This window comes from Pyxicephalus adspersus, chromosome 8 (assembly GCF_032062135.1).
Source record: "Pyxicephalus adspersus chromosome 8, UCB_Pads_2.0, whole genome shotgun sequence".
NCBI classification, from domain to species: domain Eukaryota; kingdom Metazoa; phylum Chordata; class Amphibia; order Anura; family Pyxicephalidae; genus Pyxicephalus; species Pyxicephalus adspersus.
The window spans coordinates 46,685,926-46,712,894 of NC_092865.1; the positions used below are offsets into that span (position 1 = coordinate 46,685,926).

A 26,969-nucleotide genomic window follows, 5' to 3' on the forward strand; every position below is an offset into this window, starting at 1 on the left:
CAATCAAAATAGCCAAAGATAAGAATGCAGGTGAGAAGACAAAAAACAGATGGCTCCACCCCCAAAAGGTTAAGTATTTCATTTTTTATGGTTCCGGACTAAACAAGCACTTCTGGGAATACCAAATATACATCATAAAAAAACATTTTGCAAACTTGTTGCCATTTCTTGGCACCAACACCTGGTGATCCCACCACTGACAATTTTTTTTTAATGTTGGGGGGGGGTCTGGTTTATTTCTTCTACCTTGTAAAAAATTTCATCTGAATTTCTTAACATCGAAGCCTCAACAGGCGACCTCGCCCTGCAGCATTGCTGGAGGATGATGTCACACATGGCACTGATCTTGGAACCGTTGTGGGCATCTATCACAGCCAAACAGTGACATATTTTGTGAGTTGTCACTCCTGTGTAATGTTTACAATGGTGAAGGGGAAACAAGAGAAACAAATGTTATTGTATACCGAAGGGTCCATGTTCTTGTAAGCGCTCACAGCAGATGTATGACATGTTTGGATCATGGACAATTCATGGGAATCCCAAAGCATCAACGATGCTCCAACGTTGTTGTGTTCATTCCGGTTCATAGGATAAAAAATGTTTAAAGGGAACTGTTTATGGTTTTGGATGTGGAATTCATTCATGTGAATGTGGTCAATCATAAAAAATCAATGTGTTCCTGATTAAAGGTGAACTTCAGCCAAACAGCTGAATATAGATGGTGGACATAGAAGGAGAGAGGACTGGATTCTTCTGTGCTGCAGTTTCACTTACAGGCCTCCTCTATAACCCCGCCCTTTAAAAATGAGAGGAGAAGTAGCAGCTTTTATCTGTGTCACTCTATTCTCACTTTCTATCAGCAATGGCTCCTTGTGCTGCTTCCCCCTCCATGCAAATGTCTTATTCCAATAGAGCCCAGCTGAGCCCAGCCCGAAAGTTCAACCTTTCCCTCCCAGCTCCCACTGCAGAATGAGACATTTTGTAACCCTGTGGGTATTCCATAGGGGTCACACTTGTGACCACATGTATAATATAACACACAGACAGGAAAAAAAACAAAACAGAGACTTCATCCTGTACAGTGAGGTGTAATGTGCACGGCGCCACATCCGTCCATATATACAATCTGCACATCAGTTATAAATCACACTATGCTTCCCATACACAAATACGGTCAGGCCCATAAATATTTGGACAGAGACAACTTTTTCTAATTTTGGGTTCTGTACATTATCACATTACATTAAATTAATTTTATATGAAACAACTCAGATGCCATTGAACTTCAGACTTTCCGTTTTATTTCAGTGGGTTGAACAAAAACATTGCCTTCTCCATACTTTTTTCTTGCCATCATTCTAGTAAAGGTTGATCTTGGTTTCATCTGTCCAAAGAATGTTTTTCCAGAACTGTGCTGGCTTTTTTAGATGTTTTTGAGCAAAGTCCAATCTAGCCTTTCTATTCATGAGGCTTATGAGTGGCTTGCACCTTGTAGTGCACCCTCTGTATTTACTTTCATGCAGTCTTCTCTTTATGGTAGACTTGGATATCGATACGCCTACTTCCTGGAGAGTGTTGTTCACTTGGTGGGCTGTTGTGAAGGGGTTTCTCTTCCCCGATGAAATTATTCTGCTATCATCCACCACTGTTGTCTTCCATAGACATCCAGGTATTTTGGCGTTGCTGAGTTCACCAGTGCTTTGTTCCTTTCTCATGATGTACCAAACTGTAGATTTAGCCACTCGTAATATTGTAGCAATTTCTCGGATGGGTTATTTCTGTTTTTGCAGCTTAAGGTTGGCTTGTTTCACCTGCATGGAGAGCTCCTTTCACCGCATGTTGTCTGTTCACAGCAAAATCTTCCACCCCCCCCCCACCAATCAACTCCAGGCCATTTATCTGCTTAATTGATAATGACATAACAAAGGAATTGCCCACACCAGCCCATGAAGTAGCTTTTAAATCAATTATCCAATTACTTTTGAGCCCCTGAAATGAAGTTATTGTGTAAAAAAAGGTTTTAGTTCCTCACATTTTTTATGCAATCGTTTTGTTCAAGCCACTGAATTAAAGCTGAAAGTCTGCAGTTCAACTGCATCTGAGTTGTTTTATTTAAAATTAATTGTGGTAATGTACAGAACCAAAGTTAGAAAAAAGTTGTCTCTGTCCAAATATTTATGGACCTAACTGTATACAACAACACATTCCATGATATGACATTCATTAGTGATGGTGAAGAACAGCTGCTCCGTATTCACTCAAATCCATAGACTTTGTTGGAGATAAAAATGTAACAAAATATAACGATATAATATCTAGCGGGGAATCCCAGCATAGTCCATCTGGATTTGTGGTTTATAAAACTAAAAACAGGAATCTGCAATCACAGTAGTGTCACATTATTTGGACTAACAAGGGAGGGGGGTAATATCTTCTTGTTAATTTCTAAGACAAAAAAATATGGTTACAGTTCCACAAACTTTGGGAAAATCTAAAGAGGAAAATCACCAGCATGAAGAATTTATAATCCTTTCCCCTTTTCTTTCCCTTCTTTTTTCTTCCCTTTTCTTCCATCCTTCCTTCTTTCCCTCCATGCTCCATCCTCCCGTTTTTCCTTACTTACTTTCGTCCTTCCTTCCTTCCCTTATTTTCATCCTTCTTCACTTCCTACCTTTTCTTTCACTTTTCTTTTCTTCAATAGATCCCTGTTCAGGTCAGGTTGTCTCACATGGAAATACTTCTCTGCCTGATTTTTGAAATACCATGTTGCACCATTCATCCTTGGCAGTGTTGTGGGTTGGAAGGACCTGGAACAACAATTGCCCCCTATCCCCTCCCCCATCCCACGGATTATGGGGTGACTCAACAATGTACTATTAATCCTGAGTATAACTACCCAAAACTTGCCTGTGGCTTTGTGTCTGGCAGTGCTGCATTCATTGGGTCTAATTTATTAAACTTTTCCAAGACTGCAGAAGATAGACTATCATGGGGGAAACATAGGTGATACAGCAACCTTGGAATGGATTGTTAAAATCATTTGCTATCAGTCAGTAATAATTTCCAAACCTTAACCAGATCCAATTCCAGGATTGCTGGATCACCCAAGTTTCCCCAATGATAGTCGATCTTCTCCAGTCTTAGAAAACTTTAATAAATGAGACCCAAATTGTCTAAGCTTACCACAAGGTATAATATAAAAAAAATTTAGAAAGCCGAGGAAGAATTATTAAAATAACATCTAAAATGGTAACATTAAAAAAAAGACAAAAAAAATTACTAAAGAAATGGGAGCTGGTCATTTACCAAGATGAATTATCATCATGCAAAGGATGATTCTCTGAGCTTAGTGAATGTGGTGATTTGGAAAGAATACGCAATCACGCTAAAAGAAGAATAAACAGGATTTTCCTTGAATGTGATTGGATGGTTGAAGTCAGCAGAGCCTTGCAAAAGGTGGTAATTCTCTTTACTTATTGAACAGCCTGTATTACTATCTATTGATATCCCCCACCTCTCATTAAGTATTCTAACATTCATAAATATGTAGAATTTCTTTCAAAAGTTTTGTATGGTCGCTCCTCCTGGGTAGGTTCTAGAACACCTAATTTGCATATGATAAGTGAACAATAAAAAGTGGCAAAACTAAAGCAGGTTTTGGCAGATCAATGATGTACAGCTTCCAGAGTGACAACAAAAAGCAGCAAAACAATAAAGAACTGTGTGCAGCACAGAAATAAAATCTCCAAATATTGACATAAAATAACATTCATGCATTCTTCAAAGAGCTTTAAATAGCTTTAAAAGTCTCTGTGAGATGGGCTGAGATGCTGTCATTAGTCTGCTGCAGGTAGGGTTAAGCTTTTCCTCAGTCTCTTCTCCTCCAGTGATCAGACTGCAACATTGTAACTACATTTACAAATGGAGAGGCTGCACTAGGGGCTGCTCTGGGTCAGATATGTGAACGCAGCCAAGAACCACACAGACAGCAGGAATTACACCGCCATCTGCAAGCTAGCAACTCAGTTCAGGAATTAGCTGGTGACCCAGACTGGACAAAAGTTGTGCTGTCCTTCCAGGGAAAAAAGCAGGTGAAAGTATCATGAGGGGGAATCTTGTGATCTCCACCTGGAAGTGTAACACTGACATAATGCTGATCATGAAGCACTGATATCTGATGCATTGTCCACTGCACATAACACTCACACTGTGAGCATCGCATGGGTTTGAGTGCCATAGAATGTCAGTCATGATCCCCAACATCCCATGATCCCCAATGCATCTTCTTAAAAGTGTGGAGCCTAAACATGGTTTCTCCATTGAAGTCCATTCTCAATATGGGGTATAAAAGTAGGGTATCATGGCAGAAGCTCCTGGTTCCATTGACACCTTCAGCTTTACCATTGTGACATTCAATAGAGGTATTTTAGGAGAAATCCCAGTGGTGATTCCCATCAATCAGAGGATCAGTATGCCACCTGAACATAGTCTAGAGGCATTCTGCTTGGCTTGTCCGGATACCCCATCACCTCGATGTAGCTGATGACTTCCTCCGTGTCCCAGGAAGTGCAGCGCATGAGGGCCTAGGAAAAAGATCAGAAGCTCAGGACCATGATGACTTTAAAGCTTATCTATTGACCCTGAAACCTTGGCATTAAAAAATGGACTTTTACTTACCTAAAGCCATGGTCATGTGATATGCCAATCCAGAGTCCTTCTTCAGGTGTCCATGTCACTATCTGCATGACATTGACCCTCCTATTGGCTATCCATCAGCAGGTCCTCTCAGCAATTAAGGGAGAGTCAGCAGCAGTGACATCAGCACAAGGGGGACAGTAGGGATCTGGCTGGAATGGGCTCATCTGCAATTTCTGCATTGGTGGCCCCCAACACCAAAAACCCGGACCTGGGTGTTGGGTTTAGGCATCTCTATCTTCATGGGTTAGATGGGGGCAGGAAATGGGTCCATATTTGCCCACAGATGAGCTTTAAAGAATCTCTATTTAATTGTGCATATTAATAACGTTATCAGTATTTGTTAATTAGCGTACAGGTGATGCATACCTGATGATGTGTGTTCCGAAATGCATCCTTTAAATCATCTTTTGGTTTGGGGATTTGTGGAAACACACTTCTCCAAAATCTAAGGAGAAATAAAAAAATGTTAATAACTTCTATGCAGTAAATATATGCAGTAAATATATATATATATTTTATGTATAAAAATATATAAAAAATGGTCACATGGGCTTGTGAGCACAGTCTACAGGTACTCTTATTTTTACTTACCGAGCACAGAGCAGAAAGAGAACCAGACACGCTACACAAAGACATCCGGTCAATGTAACCCACAGCATATCCTCATTCTTTCCTTCTAGAGAGAAGCAGAAATCTCAGAACTGAAAATAATTACAGAACATGAGAATAAACAATTTTCCATTCTTTGGGGTAGTCTAACAGCGCCCTCTGCTGGAAAGATAGTTTTTCAAGACTCTTCTGAATTAGAATGCTGGGTGTATATAGGTTCAATTCTTTACATTTAGGAATAATTTTGGAAAGGATATGGTGAATTAAACAGGAAAAGTAAGAATAAGTAACAAAGTTGGTTAAAATCCTTAAATTTACCCATAAGGGGTCAAGGTAGGAATATGAAACAAAGTCATAGAGAACCCATTGCCAGTGAACTCATGTCTTCTCCTCGCAGCACCCTATAGAGAATGAATTTGAATGGCAGTGAGTGGTACCAGCTACTAAATGTACGAATTCTGGTTCTTTAGGGATCAGTGCCATGGGGAGTGTGACTGTGCAGCTGGCAAGCGTTAGTGCTGTGTGGGATCACTCGATCCCGAAAAAGTTCTTATCCTGCCCTTACACGATACTCTGTGCCAGCCAATGGGAAGCAGCAAGCCAGGGCAGTACTGTAATGGACTGATCTGTAAAGGGTTCAGCTGCCGGTGTAAGATTGGTGGCGCAATGTGGTCCATGCCAAGCAGTCAACAAATACATTACCTGTAGCCCCCATAGTATAAGATTTTCATTTTATTTTATTTGTCCCAGCTGGCATTAGAAGGAAGAGGGACTTTTCTTAGTACTAGAAAGGACCACATTACATAGAGATGGGGCTACCTCTGAGATTGGTGTATTACTTGCCATGGACAGGAATCCTCGACCTTGTTACATGCAAGACTTTCATCTACGCATTACAAGCTTTTCACCTCCCCCTGTCCAGTGTCAGTGTTTTAAGCCCCCCAAATGTTTAATCTATTGAAGGATGAGGGAGGATCCCTTTATTTTGTATATTTCTAAATCTAAAAACAAACGTCAACTCCCCATCTCTTACCTATATGGATGACCTCCGTCCATGAGCTGTACTTCTCTATATGCCAGCATGGTGACTTCCCCACTGCCCTAACCCGCATGTGGTGCTTGGTGATCGGCTCCTTCAGGTCTTTACTCAGAAACCAATGGACTTGGCTTACAGTGATCTGCGCCCCAGAGAAGAGAGAAACAGATTTTAAATGAGCAGCTGGAATCCCCCCCCTAAAATCTAGAGATAATGTACTGCGCGGCACCGACCGGCATCTTACCGTTTCATTTTTGTCCTTTGACCAGATCTGGATCTGGTAGTTGAAGCAATTGTTCGGTAGAGACCCAATGGGCTTTTTCCAGCTCAGACAGTTGTCCTTCAAAGTCAAATTCCAAACTGGAGAAATAATTTCTAAGAGAAATCAAATGATTTTACAAAAAAGAATGATTGTGAAGGCAATTTAGAAAACAGGGAGTCTGACATTCCTTCAAACATTCCCTGGTGGGAATCTTTCATATGTTTCAAAATTATAAATTGATTCCCACCAGGAAATGTTTCAGAGATTCCATTTAAAAAAAAAAAAACCTATATATGCCATTCCTTACTTAAATTATGTGCAAATTCCTGCCCTCTGAGACCCTTACTAAGGACCCCTGCTTTAAGAGTGGAGACCTTCAGTGTGTTCTTCTAATTGGAATTGGTCAGTATATAAATAAATGGCCTTATAATGCAGATTTGGGGTTTTACCCTCCGGTACCAATGGTGGACGTAGCCAAATGTGGGCTCCTGTGCAGAATTGATTTGAGACTCCCCTGTTGGCTGATGAGGATCCATGGCCTTCCTATAATGGCACACTTTGCACCTCCCTTTGTCTGCCCTTGCCTGGAACCCAACAGAGGAAAGTAGACACCTCTTCATCAGGAGCTCAGGCAGTGTGACAGGGTCTCTTTACACTAACAGAATTCAGGTTGGCATGCATGAATTCACCATATTTTCTTCAGTTACATATCGATCTCTGATAAATAAGGTGCAATGGTCTTGGACGTGCAAAAAAACTGCCAGTATGTAAAAGCTACCTACCAAAAGTGTCACCAAAGTCCATTCCTTCCTCCTGTTGTTCTGTCAATCCCTATAAAATACCTCCCATCCTTTGCAGAGAGCTGCAAATTCGTAATTGTAGCCACCCCATTGTGCTGTACAGAGCTGAGACCATAAGTGTGACCACGCATATCCATGATACACAATGCAAGGAATCATGGGATATAAAGTTTTCTTATAGACAGGTGCTGACATTTCAACCACTCTGCTGCCCTCTAGTGTTCAGCCAAGAGATAATGAAAACCACCAGCAGGATAGCACCATATGATTGGGTACTTGCTCCTCCCATGTGAATATGGCAATTTTGGATTTTCTTGGAGGATGGTGAAGGTAGTTTTTGTGTTCTCTTACAGAGCTACAAGCAAACCTATACCCAACTCTGTCAGGTGTGTTAAACAGCATGCCCCACCCCTGCACATTTTTGTTTTTTGAATGCACAACCGCTTTCCCGTCTCACCTATGTCATGTATGGTATATACATGTTCTATGGCACGGATCTGTCGGCTGTGGCTGGACCCGTTGATGTGAACCAGGAACTTGGGCATTTTCAACAGGGTGTAACTGAACAGAGTTCGGCAGCCGGTCCGTCGCTGTCCACCTGGCTCGATCACATAGTTGAGGCATGGCTTGATGTCTTGTATGTGCCTGGGGAAAACACAAACATTGTATAATTTATTCACACCCATAGAAAGGCACCCAGCAGATCCCTGGTAAATAATGGTGCCAACCAACCCCCTTGCAAGGTCACCCTAGTACCTTCCTGTCCCCACTACCAGCTTACAGAACAGCAAGCCTGATTTCAGATTTCAGCTGTGTGTAAGGAATGTAAGGACATATTTCAAATTAAAAAGAAATCTTTGAATTTCAACGGGATGATACCTGAAGTACAGGTAATACTGAGTATCCAGTGGTGCCCTCTCTCCAGGGAGCCAATCACAATGAAGCCAACACTGCTCAAACTCTTGGATGTGAATGTTACATGTAAGTTTTAGAGGCTCCGTTCCTTCATCTCCTGAAATAAACGAAAATAAATACTGGGATTAAACTCTGGGCAAAAAAGAAACTATTCTTGCACTTATATCTGTTATTAGCACCCCCCTATAGGCAGTTCTGAAATCTGTCTGCTGTTTAAGCAAAAACTGCATCACCAAGCATGAGACATGAGATCAGAATCACTCCAGCCAAACATGGGGGAACCCTTAAAACAACTTCCAGGTCTTCAGGGAACCCTGGCAATTGATCCTATATTCACAGCTCACAGCCCATTAGTGTGACGGTCAGTGGGAAGAATGTCATCCCTACAGAAAAGTTAATGGTGTCACTGAGAGCCACAAACTGATCGTTGCTCAAGGAATCCCCAGCAACCACTGGAGGAACCCTGGCTGAGCTGCTTGTGCTGCTTCTTCTTCTCCAAGCCTGAGCTTTACCATACAAGGGACTGCAAGATGCTGAAACAAATCAAATTCAGGTACTTCCACCAAGTGCATATTATAACAGTGGATGTGACGGGGCTCACCTGGAAATGGCGGCAGAACTTCGGATGCCCATTTTGCAGAGTCCAATAAAATCCCATCATCTGTTTGCTCTATTACAGCCACGTGAACAGTCAAACCACGATGAACAGCCAACCAGTCAGTCATAAAAAAGTTGTCATGGGGAAATTCCTAAAACAAATGAAGGTTTATGTGTTGTCACCATACTACAATGCAAGTCTGGTATCACCATCACCATCCACCTCCCAATAGCCCAGACAGCTACATTCCCCATCTCCGACCACAAAGCAAATACAACACATCAGGATGAAAGCATTTTATTTCCAAAACATATAGCTGCAACCAATCAGATTTAAAAATAACAGTCACATGACTAAAAACATGGTTTAGCATTCTCTCTCCTCCCTTGAAATGAAACTAAAAATGAATAAAAGATTTGCAAAGAGGCAGGTCCTTATTGCAGAGGGGATCGGCAATATCTGTCTGCAATACAACATACTTACCTGTTTTTTCTGCACTTTTTCTTGCAGCTGCACATGCCCAGCTCAGTGTATTCAGTTTGAGTTAATAAAAAAAGACATGTCGATCAAGTTCAACTACTATACAATTAAACATATTCCAGGTAATACTCTACAGACAACGATGATCCAGAGGAAGGCAAAAAATCCCTTATAACCCCTGGTTCAAGTTGCTCAAACAGGGGAAAAATTTCCTTCCTGATCCCATGAGGCAATCGGATGTTCCCTGGATCAACAGTCTCTGTTATTTTTAACGCTTTAATTCCCAGATATATTTTTTTGCTTTTAGAATTCATCCAGCTTTTTCCTAAAGCAATCTATAGTAGTTGCTGAAACTTCTTCCTGAGGGAGCCGATTCCACATATTCACAGACCTTACAGTGAAGAATCCCTTCCTTATCCGGAGCTTAAACTTCTTTTCCTCCAGACTCAAACAGTGCCCTCTTGTTTTGTAATGATCTCATAGTGAATAATGAACTGGTGCCCAAAACTGGACTGCATATTCCAGATGTGGTCTGACCAATGCTTTGTACAGGGATTATGGAAGGAGGATTATGTCTCCTTCTCTGCAGTCTATTCCTCTTTTAGTACAAGAAATACTTTACTAGCTTTAGATATTGCAGCTTGGCATTGCATGCTGTTATTAAGTCTATGATCTACCAGAACCCCCAGATCCTTTTCCAATTCTGACTCCCCCAAATGTATTCCCCCTAGACAGTATGACGCATGCATGTTGTTATGATAATAGGTAACGGGACATTGCCTGTTTCTTCTGCAATATATATATATATCCTAACCACAATCAGATTTACTTATGTTCGGTCTCTTCCTCCAGCCACATGCAAACTCTGTTGTCTCCCTTGTCCCCACACCCCTACAAACACACAAGTTCTGTCTCCTTCCTCAGCCATATTCATGTTCTGTCTCCTTCCTCAGCCATGTTATATCTCCTCTCTCACTCATGAAAGGAAACAAGTGCACCCTGCCTGCCACTTCCCACTGCATGACCACAGACCATATGATATGATCCCAATGAATTTCCTGCTTTTAATATTATTATAAAGAGTATTTATATAGCAGCAACATATCTTGCTGCGCTGTACAATAAATAGGGGTTGCAAATGACAGATGGATACAGACAATGACACAGAAGGAGAAGAGGATCTTGCCCAGAAGAGCTTACAATCTAAGGGGGGGAGAACTTAATAGGTGGGGCATATGGAATGGTGGGTGAGTAGTCAGGGTTTAAAAGACAGAAGAAGATGGGTAGGTGAGGTTGAAAAGGTTGACTGCTCCTTTAAATGAGTGGAAAGTAGGAGCAAGCCGAATAGGATGAGGAAGACCATTCCAGAGAATCGGGGCATCCCTAGAAATGTCTTGGAGCCGTGCATGTGATGAGGTTATGAGTGAGGAAGAGAGAGCGGCTGGGGGAGTATTTTCAGTATCAGGTCAAAAAGGTAAGTGGGGTAAGAACTGTGGAGGGATTTGAAGGCAAAGCACAGGAGCTTGAATTTGATTCTAAGGTGAAATGGAAGCCAGTGAACAGAACTACAAAAAGAGGCAGCAGATGAGAAGTAGTGAGAAGTCTGTGTATCGAGTAGATAAATGGGTAGGTAGGTGGGATGGATGAGTCTGGCTGCAGCATTCATGATAGATTGTAGAGGAGAGAGTCGGGTTAGTGGAATACCAGAGAGGAGGATGTTACAGTAGTCCAGAAGAGAGATAAGAGCGTGTACAAGGAGTTTGGTGGTCTCTGGGGACAGGTAGGGGCGGATTTTGGAGATGTTGTGAAAGTGAAAGTGCTTTTAGGATTATGCTGGGTTGTGAGTCAAGAATGCCCATAAAACACTTCTTTAAATGGGATTTACTAACATTTGGATCTGTTTTTGCTTTCATATCAAATACTGAAAAGAAGCAAGCTATGGATTGGTCACCAGTCAGAGGCAGCCGTGCCCGAGATGACCGCACTCCTCAGGGCAATGCAAGGGAAAATCTAGATATCTGCGATGTTTATTCCAGTAACTTCCAATGAACTCCAATGAATGTGACATTCGCCACAGACCTACCACACATTGACTGCACATTCATCCAGTGCCTTCATTTGCATTTACCCTCTGCAACCTCATATACACAAATGACGCAAAGTTCACTCACCCAAATGATTCTATTGAAAAACGATTACTAAAACTGCCAGTGTGATTGGAGGCTGGAGGTCTGGGCACCCTTCACAGTCCACTAGTTCGAATCATTTCTGACATTGTATTTTCTAATCCAGCTGTGAACAAGGTTTTGTTTCCGGCCTGAAACCAATTCGCCCTTTATGTTACGTCTATTATTAGGCTCCGGTGTCCAACGGTTTGTTTAAACAGCAGGTAGAATCAGTTTTATTAAAAGTTCTGATCTGAAAAAACGTTTGCATTATTGTTTAAGGTATGGATACCCAAAAAGAGATTTTTGGATAGATCTGTTGGCGATTATATATATATATACCGTCAATATGTATTCTTTAGCCATCAGACTTCTGTCTCTAGATATTGTTTCCAGTGGCAGGAGAAGGAACGAGAGCTGTACACACCACACCATTCTGTTCACTGGAGAGACAGTCGTGGGGGGAAGGGGGGTCGAGTGGCACCCCGCTGTGCTCTCCTTCATCAGAAAGCACACAGGTTGCTTCTGGTCCATTGTTCATCAATCTGAACATCATGGATTGATCATCATCATGGATAGATTTCACCCGAGATGAGAACAACCATTTGTTTGGGGGTGACAAAATCTGATATTTGTATTTAGGCTTTAAACAATGGAAATACCATTTTTTTTAATTGGTAGCAGTGAACTAGACTGGCTGATTGGTCTTTAATCAGATTGAACTTTTTCCTAACTATGATTTGGATAATAGAGCTTTCTTTCATCATTGATTTTTTTTTTCAATCTTTTTCTACATCTCCTTGCTGTTTCCAGCATCCAGCTCATAATAATGATTTGCTCCATGCTTCATTGTTCAGGGCTGACTTTTTGATTGTAAAAATGGCTCAGCACGCAATTGACAAAGTGCCCTAACAAGAACCTTCCTGGCTAAAATCACTTTTTTAAAAGTAATATGAATCATTTAAAAATATTAATGACGTTAAAATGTTGTCGATTATATAACATTTTGTTATTGGGTTTACAGCTACTGCGAAAATCTCAGTTCACAAAGATTTACCCAACAATTAGGATTTTTCTTTTAGTCATGTGACTGTAAATAAATGAGGGGAATTACCCGGTTGATCCATTTATTTAAGTCATCATTCTGCTATCCCACCCAAGATAAATCTTTGCTTATTTTTAGGAACCATATTTGTTTTTTTCTATTAGGAGCTCAATTCACAAAATTTTACAAATCACATGTCTTTCTCTGGATTTATCACATAAATCCAGGTTCTGATATATTTAGCCTAATAAATGTTCTTCTCATATCATTGAATATCACTGCGTGACAAGAATTACCAAAATATTTAAAACTGGAGGTCTAAATGTTTTATGTTTTTCACTTTTTTTTATTTCTTTTATCATTTTAAATAAACAAAGTTTTGTTTTTTTTTTTTTGTTTTTATTATTAGCAAAAAGTTTGTAGAACTTTTCAGAATTCCAAGACACTTGAAGTTGATACAATTCAACAAAAAGTTTTTCAGATACTCAGAGAACATTTAAATTCTGCACGATTCAGGTAGTGAGAACTACAGAAAATAGAGATTTTTTAAAATTTTTCTTTTATGTGCAGTTCTCCCATTCATCATCATTTATATATGTCGGTAAAACCACATTTTAATAGAACATAACATAAACTACAAGTTTTTTTGGCTGGGGCTACAACTTTCTACATAGAGGTTGAGCAAAATGACAAATCAGAAGTTAACGTTTGGCAATTCCGAAGCCAATTTTACAAAGAGCATTTAGAGAAGTTCATTTCTATGTTGTATGGTAGTTTTGCATTATGACTTGTTACAATGTTACACATGACTTATTTTTTGTATTACCAATCTTTGCATGTACGGTCTGTACATGCCTTTATGTGAAGATTTGTGAAAGAATTCATTTTTATGTTGCGCCCTACTTGGTTTGAGTTTTTTTGTTGCGCTAATCTTTATATACATAATCAAATTTGTAAAAGAAAAATGGTCACAATGCAGTTCACATGAAAAAACAGCAGGAAAAATCCTGAAATAAGACCAAAACTGTGAAAAATAATTACAATCGGGATTAAAGAAAAATGAATCATAACAGATAAAGTGATTTTAGCAAAATGGATTCCAATAAGTGCCAGAACACCCCAAAGCCACCTCTAGCAACCAATCAGTGTCATGTGAAGGGAAAATAGTGTTTAATGGCAGCAAAAATATAAGAGCAGCGCAGATTGATAATGAGCGGCGTTTAGGGGATTCATTTATAGCAATACGGCGATGACATTACACAAATTACAAACAGACAGTTGTTACAATATTCTATTCACTACAATATATAACATCATGTTCCAAGCTAATGAGATGTGTTTTGGCATCAGTATAGGTGAAAAAGTCCAAAAAAAAAGCTTTTGTAATTCTCTAGAGCCATTTATTGCACCGTAAAAGCCATCAAAATCTTAAATGTTTATTTGCTCAATGACTCCAATACAATGGAAATTCTGCTGAAATGTTGGAAAATTAGATTCTCACTTTTAATAATTATTATAGAAAGTTTCAGCAAAAGCTATGATGCCTTTATCTTGAAAATCATGTATCTACAAAATACATTGCTATAGAACATTTTAAAAGCGATATTGTAAAAATTTGTTTCATTGTTTATATATATTCTATGAAGTTTTTACCATAAGCTCCTCTTCCATGTCCGGGGTTTTCAACCTTACAGAGTAAACTATTTCCTTTCCAGGGGGGATGGCACTGGAATTCCAACTCACTTCGACCCTTCCTAAACCCAAGGCGTGGATCTGAATGTCTGTGGGTGGCGGAAGGTTATCTGCAACTTATGCAATGAAAAGAGAAAAAATAATACCGGCATAAAAATGAAAAATAAATTTTAGTTTAGTTTTCGAACAATGCAAAAGTATAATATATCTGCTTATATACAGAGAAATTCATGTTTGCTAATCCTACTTATATTTATATACAGAGCTTTAGGGGTGCTGATATTCCCATTCAGCGGACCCCAAAAATTGGCAGCGCTTTCATAAACAAACTTCAACTTTCACGCCAAAAGTTAAAAAAAAGAACAGTCCTGTTCAATGTGCTTAATTGTTGGTTTTTCAAGTTGTGTGTCAGTAACTGTACGAGTCTGCATGAATATTATATCTGACATGTAACAATATTCAAAATTTTTTTTTGTTTTTTAAGAAAACCCTTGTTTTTTAATCATTTAAAACGTCATCCTTAAATGGCTAGACCCAAATCCACCGACACTTAAGCATTTTCAGAAAAAAAGGGATATGTTCTCAGAATAGCCTTGATTGAGGCATCTCTGGATAAGGAAACTAAGGTGGCGAAATTTTTGGAAATATGGGAATCCTATATAGAGTTTCAATAAAACGTCAGATTATGTCTACCTTTAAACATACCTCCTGGTATGCTTTGCGCATGTTAGAAAATGACCCCCCCCATATATTATATAAGTATATTTTCATATGCCAGTCTTTTTCTATTTGTTTTTGTTTGTTTCTGTTTAGTTTTCCTTGTTTTTTTTATTTATTCCATGTATATTTTATGTCAATTTTTTTGTTTTAACCCTGATTGTTGTTCTGTTTTTATTGTCATTTATTGAAACATCCTTCAATAAAAAGTATTAAAAAATATTTTTACATTAGCAAATTTCAATAAAGTATTTATTTTATATTGGTATGATACCACTGTAATGACTATTGGTCTGAGAATAAGATATAGTACAGGGAAACAAACAACTTTTTAGAACAAATCTTTCTTTGATCTTTTTAGAGTATTTCCTTCTTTAAGAACAAAGGTTTAAAGAGAATATTGCTTTTCATCTCATATAAATATAAATATATATATTATATATATATATATATATATATATATATATATATGATATTTGAATAGAAATCATTTAGAAAAAAAATACTTTTTTTATATCAAATAATATAAAAGATATTATTATATCCTTTATAATCAAATAAACTTTTTTATACTTGGTTACATACACATTTGATCTGCAGGACATAATCTATAGATATCACATCTGATCTAAAGACAGATCAGATATTTCAGCCTTCCAACATCAGATATAATGAAGTATATATGTAGTGAGATAATTCAGCATAAACTCACCATATGCAGCCACAGAACAGCAAAGCACCACCAGTATGCTCAGTTCTCCTGACATGACCTGGTATACAGAAAACGCACAATTTTCAGTATGTTTGGAGAATACAATAAATGCATCTAGCTTTGCACTGCACGACAGGAAAACAGATACACACAACTTCATATTTGTATGGGGAAGTGAAACTGCACATTACTTCCATCTATTCACCTGATCAGAATCTCTGAACCACAACAAGGCTTTGTGCAATAACAATTTCCAGGATGGGTTCAGTTTATTGGGAAAAAGAACTTGCCAAATGTTTGCCTACAGGTTTAGATAGATAGATAATGATAAGGTGAAAGGATAAAAAATTGTGTTAGCACAAGGTTTTCATGCACTTAAAATCAAAGCAAGGCAATTTTTGTTACTTAGTGCACATGTAAATAAAGCTTGCCATAGGTGGTAGATGGGTGAGGTTGGCATGATCCAACAACTGTGTGGCTTGGCATTTCTGTAAACTTGAATTGGTGCAGCATGTGGAGGAAGAAAAGGAACGAAACCAAAAATCCTGTCCAATCATGATTCCACTAGAATAACCTCTGCATGCAGCTCAGAGAAATTAAAGTCACATTGCCAAAACCTAGATTTGCCTCAAATGGCACATTTCAGGGTGGGCCAGATGTGAACCCTCTTCAGTCCTTTGAATTATGCTGTGGTTCCATCCAGCAGTCCTTACTGCACTGCAGGGAACAACAGATGTAAGCTCATTACACATTAAGTCTTTGATGGTTGACTTTTTTTTATAGTTAAATGCAAAGACTCTGAATTGTCACCTAAATTGCTGGGGGGACGTCAGATGAGAGTGGGAAAATGACCAATGTAAAAGAAAAATAATAACCGCGTGTGGCTTTTCAGTCAATTGGAATTTAGAGAAACAGTGGGTTTTAGTCCACTGACAATCAGCAGTATTTCTTTAAATGTGACACTTGCATTCATGCACAAATAAAAACCTATTAAACCTATAAAAATCTATTGTATTGTATAGTATGAAAATATTTTTTCTAAATTTATATAAGCTTTCTAAGACTGGAAAGGATACGCTTTCATCAGTGAAGCTGGGTGATCCAGCAATGCTGGAATGGATCTGGTCCAGCATTCAAAACATTTGCTAGCAAATGACTTTGAAGAAATCCATTCCAGATTTGCTGGATATCCCAGCTTTACCAATGAAAGTGTATCCTCTCCATCCTCGGAGAGCCAATTGTAACAAGTTTGTTCACAAATCATGAAAACACCATGTTTGGAATGCTTTAAAGCTTTAGGTGATGTGTGTGAGGTTCCCTTAATATCAATACCAGGCCCCGCTAGACAAATCTCATCTGCGAGGTTCTGTCCCTCAAACATGCCCCCCATTCTCCCCACTTTAAGGAAGAATGGGGGTATGGCATTGCAATGGTGCATTCTTGCTGTCCCCTTTTTCAGTCCTGCCCAGCTCCTATTGACCAAATATTGTCAGGCGCCTGGGGCATGCACTTGTTGCCCTCCTTATTTGTGACCAGCCTGGTTCTGTTTTTTGGGAGGTCATATACCACAGATTCCCCTATTACTCCAACCTATGTTTTAGCTCTAAATATAAAATTCAGGTAGCAAATATGTTTTTCAATTTCTGATATCCATTGTTGGGCAGTTCTATAACGTAGAAAGGGTGTATGCCATACATGCCAGGGTCTTTCCCTGGTTCTGCCCAACATAAAAAATATTTGCATTGGCTGATTGGGGTCTCCTAAGAATTTGGGAAGTGCCTGGTCCATTGCCATATGGTTAATGTGATCTTTACCACTGGCAGGGAGCTCTTTGTTTTGCCACCACCAGCTTTAGCTCTACCTGCTGGGGGTCACATTGGCACAGCTGGATGTACCAAAGGTTCCAGCATGTCCTGCTGCTGTATGGTGCATAAATGTATCATTCAGTTACATTTATTGGATTTGTGGCTGCTGAGGGCTGTCAGGAATGTCTTGCTTGGGTAATACATTTCTGGGCCATTACAAAGAGTGCAGGTTGGGCTACCTGCAAAATAAATGAATTGGCTACATACCTTCATCAGATGGCAGGAAACAGCACCCTCAATCAGTGTCTATCCCATGTCCCCATTGCTGCTTTTTTGTTGTTCTCAGAGTTTATGTTTTTTAGGTGGAAATGTTTTCAGCTGTCCCAGCATAAGGGCCATCCACGCATCTTGGATGAGTCCGGCACAGCTGGCTGAGGAAAAAGCCAACTCCAACTGAGGTGACAGCAATTCCTGGGAATTTTGTAGTTCCGGCCACTGGATACATGCAGGAGCTACAAACTCACAACACCAAAGTGGGAACATTAAGGGTGACCTCATCTGCTTTAAATCTCAGAGAATTGGCCAATCTAACCGTTTGTGATTCCCAGAATCATTGCTGATGTTTTCAATCTGGAGAGAATTCCACAAACCGAAACAAGATTATCTGCAAGCAATGCACAGGAGGCTGCATGTGAAATTCCAGAAAGTGGAGCCAAAACATGGGAGCGGAAGGGTTGGAACTCCTTCTCTTGGGGTCATTGGGATACAAAGTATTGGGAAATACAACATTTTACACCTGTTCTGGTGGCAAATGTAAAAGGACATGTCCCTACTCTTGGAGAGATTTACTCTAACTTCCTGCTGGATCTTTGCAGACAGAGACTGCAATATAAATAGGAGTTGTCACCTTTCCCCACACACGGAGCTACCTACTTGATACTGAATCCTTGGCTCCTCGCCTTTAGTTTCTGTTTTTGGGTATGTGATCAGCACTGAAGGAAACAATATGTTTGTGTAAAATGCATAATTAATAAAAAATAAAGAAATTCAGAATTCTGGTATTACCGATGTAAAAATGACTTTGTTCTCCAGGGCAGTTAGTGAAATTTCAGGATTATGATGACAGCGGCTCTGTTAATCTGAAAGTGAAAAGTGGTGATATTTCATTTGTGGGAACCCGTTAGGACCCAGTTAGGTTTTATGATTTATATTTGAAGGTGTGAGCACCAGGTCATGCTCATCCTTCCTCCATCATATGCACAAGCGATACAAAAAACTTCAGCAATTGCATTATGCTTAGTCAGCAGCAGACTCAACAGTGGCCCCCTGTGCAGAACTGCTATGGGTTCCCCCTGCCCAATTGATTTGGGGCTCCTATGGGGGGCCCCCAGTAGATGAGGGGGGTCCTGGTGCAGTGGCACACCTTGCACCCTAGGTCCACTCTGTCATTAAGAAGCCATAAAGCAAAGGGATCAGAATGACAGGATCTCCGTTTGCTAGTTGCCTGGATTTCATGTTGGACCTTTAATGCTTTCACCCACCGACCTGAAACAAGTGCACAGATGAGGACTTCTGACTTTGCACTGACTTCCCTGATCCAACTCAGAAGATCTGAAGCCAGAGGATCATCATAACAACCAGGCAGCAAGCCCTACCACAAAGGTCACCACTGCAGGAGGGTTCACTGAGGGCCAGCTTTGCAGCCTAATGAAAAGGTCTATCCATAGCCTTCCTGTATTATATGGAGCAATGCACCGGATGCATTGTTTGGTTTCCTAGGAAGTGCAGCAAAGTCATTGGCCAACATTGTATGGTGGGACTTTCCCTTTCAATGTCAACAACAGAAAAACAAATAGCGAAAGCAGTGATGATATAACAACAATCTTATCTCAGGCTTCATTTATCAGATATGCTGAAGTTTAGTATGAATATGCTATTATAGTGGTCCTTGAGCTCCATTTGCTAAGGTCATCTGTCTGCTGCAGGCATTAGGAAGCATTTTCTCAGTCTCCTCTCCTCCATTTATCAGACTGCAACATTGTAACTTTGCATCCAGTTACATAGTAAGCTTTAGCAGTAGCTGATCCCTATGGTTGTCCCCTTGCCCTCCCCTCAGCCACCTTAGCAAATGCACCGGCCACCTTAGCAAATGCACCGGCTAATAACTAACCAATGCACCAAACTGTTGAATGCGCCACAACCTCACCGCCCGTCTGAACTAGCTCAGATGCATTTGTAGGGAGCTGCAAATACTCACATGTCCCATTTAGGAACAGGCAGGGGAGTCACCCAACGGATCCGCCATGATTCTATCACAGGTATCATATCTATGGTGGTAGATATGACATGCAAGCCACATCATAGCCCAGTGTGTATCACTGGAAGGTGCTAAAAGATATTTCAGTAATAATACTCCCACCATCCTTGCACAGTAAATGGGAGTCAGATCACTCACTAGGTAAAGGAATTCCACAAATTTGGCACATTCAGTGCATTAGTTTAAACCTGAACCTTCCAGGAATCTCTGATATCATCTGCACACTTTCCAAATAAACATGCCGGCTTGGTCTGTCAATCTTTTACAAATTCTCGTAAAAGGTCAAAGTAAATATTGGAATCAATGCACTGAAATCAAGCGTGAACAAAAAATGACAGCGTATTTCTGAATGTATAGAATGGCTGTAAAGTGCAAAAAAGTAAAACAACATTTTTTTTTGGCCATTACTCCATTTTAGCCACCATATCTCCAGGGGAAGTTCGAGGAAGCTGGTATCACTGGTTCGGTATTTAACATCTAAGGAAAGCAGAATTGTCACCAAAACAAGAAAAGAGCGGAACACCAATGGGGAAACCTGTTCCATTGACAAGTCACCAAGGGGCCTGGTTACAAAAAGATGTTTTTAATTTTTGTTTTTCTGATCATCACTTTTTATAAATCCTAGTATGTCGAAGAGCAATTCTAAGCAAGAACTGTGATCACATGGAAAAGAAATATGTGTTGGGCTTTCAAATTCCAACCCGTAGTGAATGTTCATTTAAAAAAATCAACATATTACAGAAAATAAAAATTCAATATAATACCTTCACCTGAGAGGAAGACGCAGCCAGCACAAGGATTGCTTGAAGAATTTATTCCCCGGCCACAGAGCGGGAGTTTGAACCTTCCCTAGCACATTGCCAAGAGATGGCTAGCTTTGCTAGGTGAACAGGGTTCTGATGGTGAGTGAGCCACACACTAAAATGATGGGTGGGCGTGCAGGTGGATGTAGGACCATGCAAGCTACTGTGGGGCCCCTGCTGGCTGAAAAGTGTCTGGGGCACTTGTGCAGTTGCACCTTGCTATATCCCCCCTTGACCCTCATACAGCAAGTGAGATCAGTACTTCTCCTTCATAAGTCTCCAAAAAATAAATCAAAGTATTGTATTGTATTTTGGATAGAGTGGAAAGTTGGGGTTGGGGGTAAAACCAGTGTAAGCTTTTATTAATCCTTCATTGGGGAGATTTCTCTTCACTTTATGTGATGTGGATACAGCAAGAAATGAGAGAATGTATCTCCAAAAAAGTTTTCCCTTTATCCTGTGACAGCATGAGGATGAAACACCTGGCCAGGTGTGTTGCAGTAATTCATCCTAAATGGCACTGCATCAGAAAAAATGCCTCATGTTCATTTTCTGTACAGTGCATGGTACCGAGTAAAACAATGTTCTTTACCACCCAAGAGGAGAGAAGTACTTATCAGATCACCATGCTCTGTTTGGCATCAAATTTGTTTTTTTTTTGAGGAGCCAGTGCATTATTTGGATATTATCACCAATAAAAACCTATTAGATTCTAGCAAACAAAAAAAGCTTTGGCTACATTGTAACATATTCTAGAGACAAAACCAGGGACAAATGACCAAAAACAGAACCCGCATGAACAATTGAGCAATGAAAGTTGTACCTTTTGTGAGAGATTGTGCTTGATTTAATAAAGCTCCAAGGTGGGAGAGGATACACTTTTATCAGTGAAGCTGAGTGATCCAGCAAACCTGGAATGGATTTCTTTAAAGTCATTTGCTAGCCTCCCAAGCGGTAAGCTTGAGTGTGACTCGGGGTAAAAAAAACCTGCTGAAAGCGGTAACTAAAGCTAAAGCGTCCGCCAGTGTCCTGCCATTCTCTGGCCTCGTCCTCTTCTTTGATCTCTCTCCCGGTGAGTGCGCTGACGTTCCCCAGGAGTTCCAGTTGACGTTGGTGCGTACGGCGTTCGCTACGGGTGGGGCCGAAATTTCAAATTATTTTGTATTGCATTCAATACAAAATAACTTTAATGAATGCAATACACTGGATTTTTATGTCTAAAAGCAGTACATTGTCTGTATTTTACAGTATATTATAGTAGTATGAGTATAATAAAGTTTGAAACACAAAATCATGTCAAAGTTTATTTTTAAATGTATTTATTGAAAATTTACTTAATTTATTAATTTGATATGATTTTGTGTTTCAAACTTTATTATACTCATACTATTATAAACAAAGTTTTCATGAAAAACAATGTACCGCTTTTAGACATAAAAATCCAGACAGAAATGAACCATCCAGGAGGCTAGCAAATGTTTTGAATCCTGAACCAGATGCATTCCAGGTTTGCTGGATCACCCAGCTTCACTGATGAAAATGTATCCTCCCCATCCTTGGGGAGCTTTATAAATCAGACCCATTATGTCATGAGAGCGGCCATTCCTGATATCAGCAACAGACAAGAACGAGCCTTGCATGCAGATAATTAGCTAAATATAAATATATTTGTTTTGCTGGCACTCATAGTAATGCTCTACAGGAGTATTCCTCTCCTCCCTACAGCCATATCTCAACAATTATCAGTTCCATTAGACATTCCACAACCTAATTTTATAATAACTCTTATCGGGAATATTCTCTAACAAACCTCACCCACCTGGCTGCATTTACTGTCCACGTCCTGAAGCTCCTAATCTCCTATCAAGCAAAGTCAATGGAAATTAAGCCACCCCTGAGGAAGGCAAAACCCGTTGGGCCTAGAGAATATTTTCTATTTGTCTACTGCTTGATACATTTTATTGATTTCCCACTTGTTATTTGTCATTTATTATTGATTGAGTTGAGCCAGGTAATCACAGTTCTACTAACATGTAAATATACAATGTAAGAATAATTAATCTTCTTTTATCATCACTTTACTGTCTAGTTGCATAAGGCTTGGCAACATATATAGAACAGGAGAATTTTTGGGTGCTCTATTATATTAAATAGAAAAACTGCAGATTATTCTGGAGCAGCGATTCAGATGATAGTAAAAGATTAGGATCAGGAATCCAACCAGCTAAGCTATATATTATAGAACCAGCAATGGCAGCTTACATTATCTCAGCAACAGGTTATCTTTAATATTTGCATCAGCCAAGGAAAGTTCATAGATCCATCATATATCAAGCTCTGGGATGAGGCACTGCAGCAAGAAAACACTTAAAATGTAAATAAATATAAAAGGTAATCTTTAGGATTGTGAGCCACCTTGAGGAACAGTTAGTGATATGACTATGAACTTTGTACAGTGCTGCAAAATATGCCGGCGCTATATAAACACAAAATACAGGTCAGTGTTTGAAAATAAAAAAAAAAGAACTTTAAATTGTACAAATCAAACAATCTAATTATATTAAATCCAGTTTGCATTTTTACCCTGCTTTGCACACAGGGTATCTGAACTCACTCCTCTCTCCTGGTGATCGGATCCCACTCTCGCACTCTCCGCTCTCCTTGTGCTCCGATCAGCAAAATGTTTTGAGTAGAATGTTCATTGACAATGCGGGAAGTTTGTCACCCAGCGAAAAGCAAAAACAAGAGATTGTGAAACGTTGATAAACCCAACCCACACACCCTGCACAACTCCCCCTAAATAATGTTTTATTTGAAAGAAGTTTCATTCCTCAAAGTGAATCAGCAAACTGCTTAATGTGGATGGAATTTTTTTTTTAGTTTTCAGATGAAAAAGAAGAGTAAAATTCTTTACCAGGTGATTTTTTTTTCTCCAAATTAAAAAGATTTCCCATCTTAGATATTAAAAGAATAGGTTATTATCTATAAACTTAATTCATGTAGCACCAACATATTACACAGCGCTCTACATTAAATAGGGATTGCAAGTGACCAACAGATGCAAACAATGACACAGGAGGAGGAGAGGACCCTGCCCAGAAGAGCTTACAATTCAAGAGGTTCCCCATTAAAGGATTTCACCTTACTTCTAAAACTATTACTATGCTTGTCAAATGATTTTCATCCAGCTGTATTCATCTCGGGAGAAAATCTGACTTGTGTACGGTGTTCCCCTGATGTTCATCAATCTGCCACAGTGGATTAGTGAATGATAAATTGAGAATGATAACACACACAGCAATAAAGACTTTACAGAAGGTTTTACCCCTCCAGAATTTTTTATTTTAAATTTCCTTTATTGACATTTTGGGCTCAATTTAGAAAACAGGGAATCTGATATTGCCTTGAACATTCTCTGGTGGGAATCACTTATTGCCATTGAAAAACATGGACCTAGAAGATTCAAACCGGGTAATCTTCGAGGAAATGTCAGATTCCCTAATTTATAAATACAGTCCTAAAGTATTTCACACAAAACTTTATGTGTGATCAGTAACAGTTAACATGCGAGGGTAGAGCCCCAGGAGCCGGTCACGGTTATTGAACTGTTACTGCAGATAAGAGTACAGAACCCAGATCAGCTGCTGTTCCAAAGTCAATACATGGAGGTAACTCTCCATGCCAATAATAAAGAAAAAGAGAAGTTTGAAAAGGTATATCAATAGTTGAGAAATGAGATCATGCTGGGATGTGATAGATAGGAAGGAGTAAAAAGGAAAGAAAAAGAAAAGAAATCCCGTGCACTCATCTACATTGCTAATTTGGGCCCGATTTATCAAGCAAAATCGGAAGCTTGCGCATATTCGCAATCTGGAATCGGACCCCCAAAACCTATTTATCAACCAAATTTCAGCAGCCGAGAAAAGGCTGGCGTATTCTCCCGGCAGTTCTCTACTGAAATGATTGCACGCTTCGAAGCAGCGCATCTCTGGCAGCTTAACACTGGCAAGCTTGCATTGAAAGTCACTTTTTCACAAAAACATCATTCTTTCAAATGGCACACATCTTTCACTTAGCCCTAAATAAAAATATTTGATGTGTTCAAATGTTTAAAACATTTATATTAGCTAAGAAACAAGCATATTTTTAAATGACTATTTTTAAGGTTCGGAAAGAGTTTACAGATTTCAGCTCTTTACAAACGCTTAGGATGCTGGACCCGAGGATCCGCCTCTTGATAAATACTAGCGAGTTCAGGCAGACCTAACGTTTGCCAGCAGACTACATCATCCAACCAAATTCTTCTTTGCTTCCATAGATATATATTAAACGTAATCTATGTAGCTGCATAGATTACTTTGCTTACCATTTAGCACAATAGCTGCTTTTGTTTTTTAAACCTTGAATGTTTCAATGTCCATTTTGCAATTAGGAAGTTAATGGTAATGCAATCTTATTGTGTTTGGCCATGTTGTTTCATTGCAATATTATGTCTTATTACCACCTTTAAATGTTTGGTCTGCATAAATATTTGCAAATCCAGTTTTCCACCCTTGATAGGTTCAAATTGCATATTGGTTTGGTAAGTATTTTTTGAAGGCAACATTTGTTGGGCCAATTTTAACTAATTTGGCTTTATATGGAAGTGTGGGTTTACATGTGTTTGCGTTTCCTTTTTTTTTTTTTTTGTTTATGTCATGTGAATTTATTGGTGTCTGTGTGATTTTAATGTGATTTTTTTAAAAAAGTTGTTTGAAAAATTTTGTAGTTTGTTTTTATGTGATCTCCTTTAGCATCTCCCAGAATCTTTTAACCTTGGGTGATTCAACAGACAATTGTGATTGTTTTTATGCAGTTCCTTTCTATGAATTGTTGAAAGGCTAAACACAGCACAACTGGCTTCTTAAAACTTAGTTGTTTGATGCCCATCGTTGTGCACCAAACCTCAGGTGTTTGCTGCACATTTTTGTGCACCAATGCAGACCGGCTATGTGTGCGTGAACTGTGATCTATCAGTTGAAAACTGCACCGGCCAATTTTGCAGAGAAGGATCCTCATTCTGGTAAGTTTTTCTTTTTAGGTGTACAGGTATATTGTTTGTTTGCCTTCAAATGCACTCATGTATGTGTGCATTTATATGTGTGTACATATACATAAAAATATAAATAGGCAAAGATAGAAATATATAAATAGGCAAAGAAAGGTTTTGTTGGCATATTGTTTAACATGCTTCAGATTGAAAAAAAAATTGCCTATTGCTTCCTATGATTTCTGATGTCATTGGGTTGGCTCCAAGCAACATTCATGGAGGATATTGCCTTTGGTTAAAAGAAGTAATCCAGATTTATGTGCTTCCACTACCAAGCTGAGGGGAGTAAGTAAATATATAATGGGCCAAGGTCTAAAATGCCTTTCAAACCTGCATAAACACACTGAAAGTGGATTTGGCCCTGGAGGCTTGATATACTAGTACTATTTATTTTATGTAAACACCTAAATATAGCATACACTCCAGTATTTAAGGAGCAAAATTAAGTAGAGCAACAACACAACATCTGTTCATTTCTAAGAGTGCTTGGCAATCAATGTGGTTTGATGTTGTGCTTGGCAACCTGGACCTCCTTCCATCACCATCACGTGTGTTCGAAAAAGTACGCAACTCAGCTGGACAACTAGTTTGGACAGCAAGTTGAATTGTACTTGTATATAATAGTGCCAAGGTCAGGCAGCACAGCACAATAACAACAAACCTATAACACTACTACAAATGAACACAGGAGTTCTGTAGAATAGTGGCAGCAAATCAGCTTATTTAGCAAATGTCAGACTATGAAAAAAACAAATACAAATAAACAAAACCCATGCAAATTTATTCATAACAGCAATATGTACATAATACATTCAAATGACAATATGACTTTGAGAATGGGACAACGGCAATGAGGAGGGTCAAAAAGCAGTTTGTAGTGGACACTCTGCATACATTTGTAAAAATTATTTGTGGATAAAATGTCAAAACATTGCTGAAGAATTGCTTAACACCAGAAAGCATAATTAGAAACCAGGCACAAAAACATTGCAGCAACAAATTAAGCTAACAATAATGAATATTGCAAAAAGTGTGCTAATTATTATAAATAAAGCTTGATATAAATTAGTTTGGAGTGTTGCAACCACACAAAAAAGTAACAAAACTGCAACAAATCAAAGTATAAATGAAGCAATTTTGTGAATGAGTATAATGGTACATAAAAAGTAGCACTTACCCAAAAAAAAGATCAAGCACTAAAGATGAAAACTGACCTGTAATGGATT

The 26,969-nt window shown here is 39.1% G+C and overlaps 1 protein-coding gene across 8 annotated transcripts; it reads right to left on the reverse strand.

Moving 5' to 3' along the window:
* Window positions 1-1,072: 1,072 nt before the first annotated feature.
* On the reverse strand, window positions 1,073-23,386 carry IL5RA (interleukin 5 receptor subunit alpha). Of its 8 annotated transcripts, none has more exons than XM_072420435.1 (12): window positions 23,269-23,346; window positions 18,600-18,673; window positions 15,730-15,787; window positions 14,262-14,410; window positions 8,922-9,069; window positions 8,285-8,417; window positions 7,863-8,050; window positions 6,588-6,718; window positions 6,341-6,485; window positions 5,290-5,374; window positions 5,065-5,143; window positions 1,073-4,583 (listed from the first exon to the last, which is right to left on the reverse strand). In XM_072420435.1, exons 3-12 carry the CDS (start codon window positions 15,782-15,784, stop codon window positions 4,467-4,469), a joined length of 1,230 nt encoding a protein of 409 aa, XP_072276536.1. In that variant the 5' UTR covers window positions 15,785-15,787; window positions 18,600-18,673; window positions 23,269-23,346; the 3' UTR covers window positions 1,073-4,466. The 8 variants fall into 8 exon arrangements, with proteins under 8 accessions (XP_072276536.1, XP_072276534.1, XP_072276537.1 ...); XM_072420433.1 differs by having other exon boundaries at window positions 14,262-14,416; window positions 23,269-23,345; XM_072420436.1 differs by lacking the exon at window positions 18,600-18,673 and having other exon boundaries at window positions 23,269-23,386.
* Between the last annotated feature and the right edge of the window lie 3,583 nt (window positions 23,387-26,969).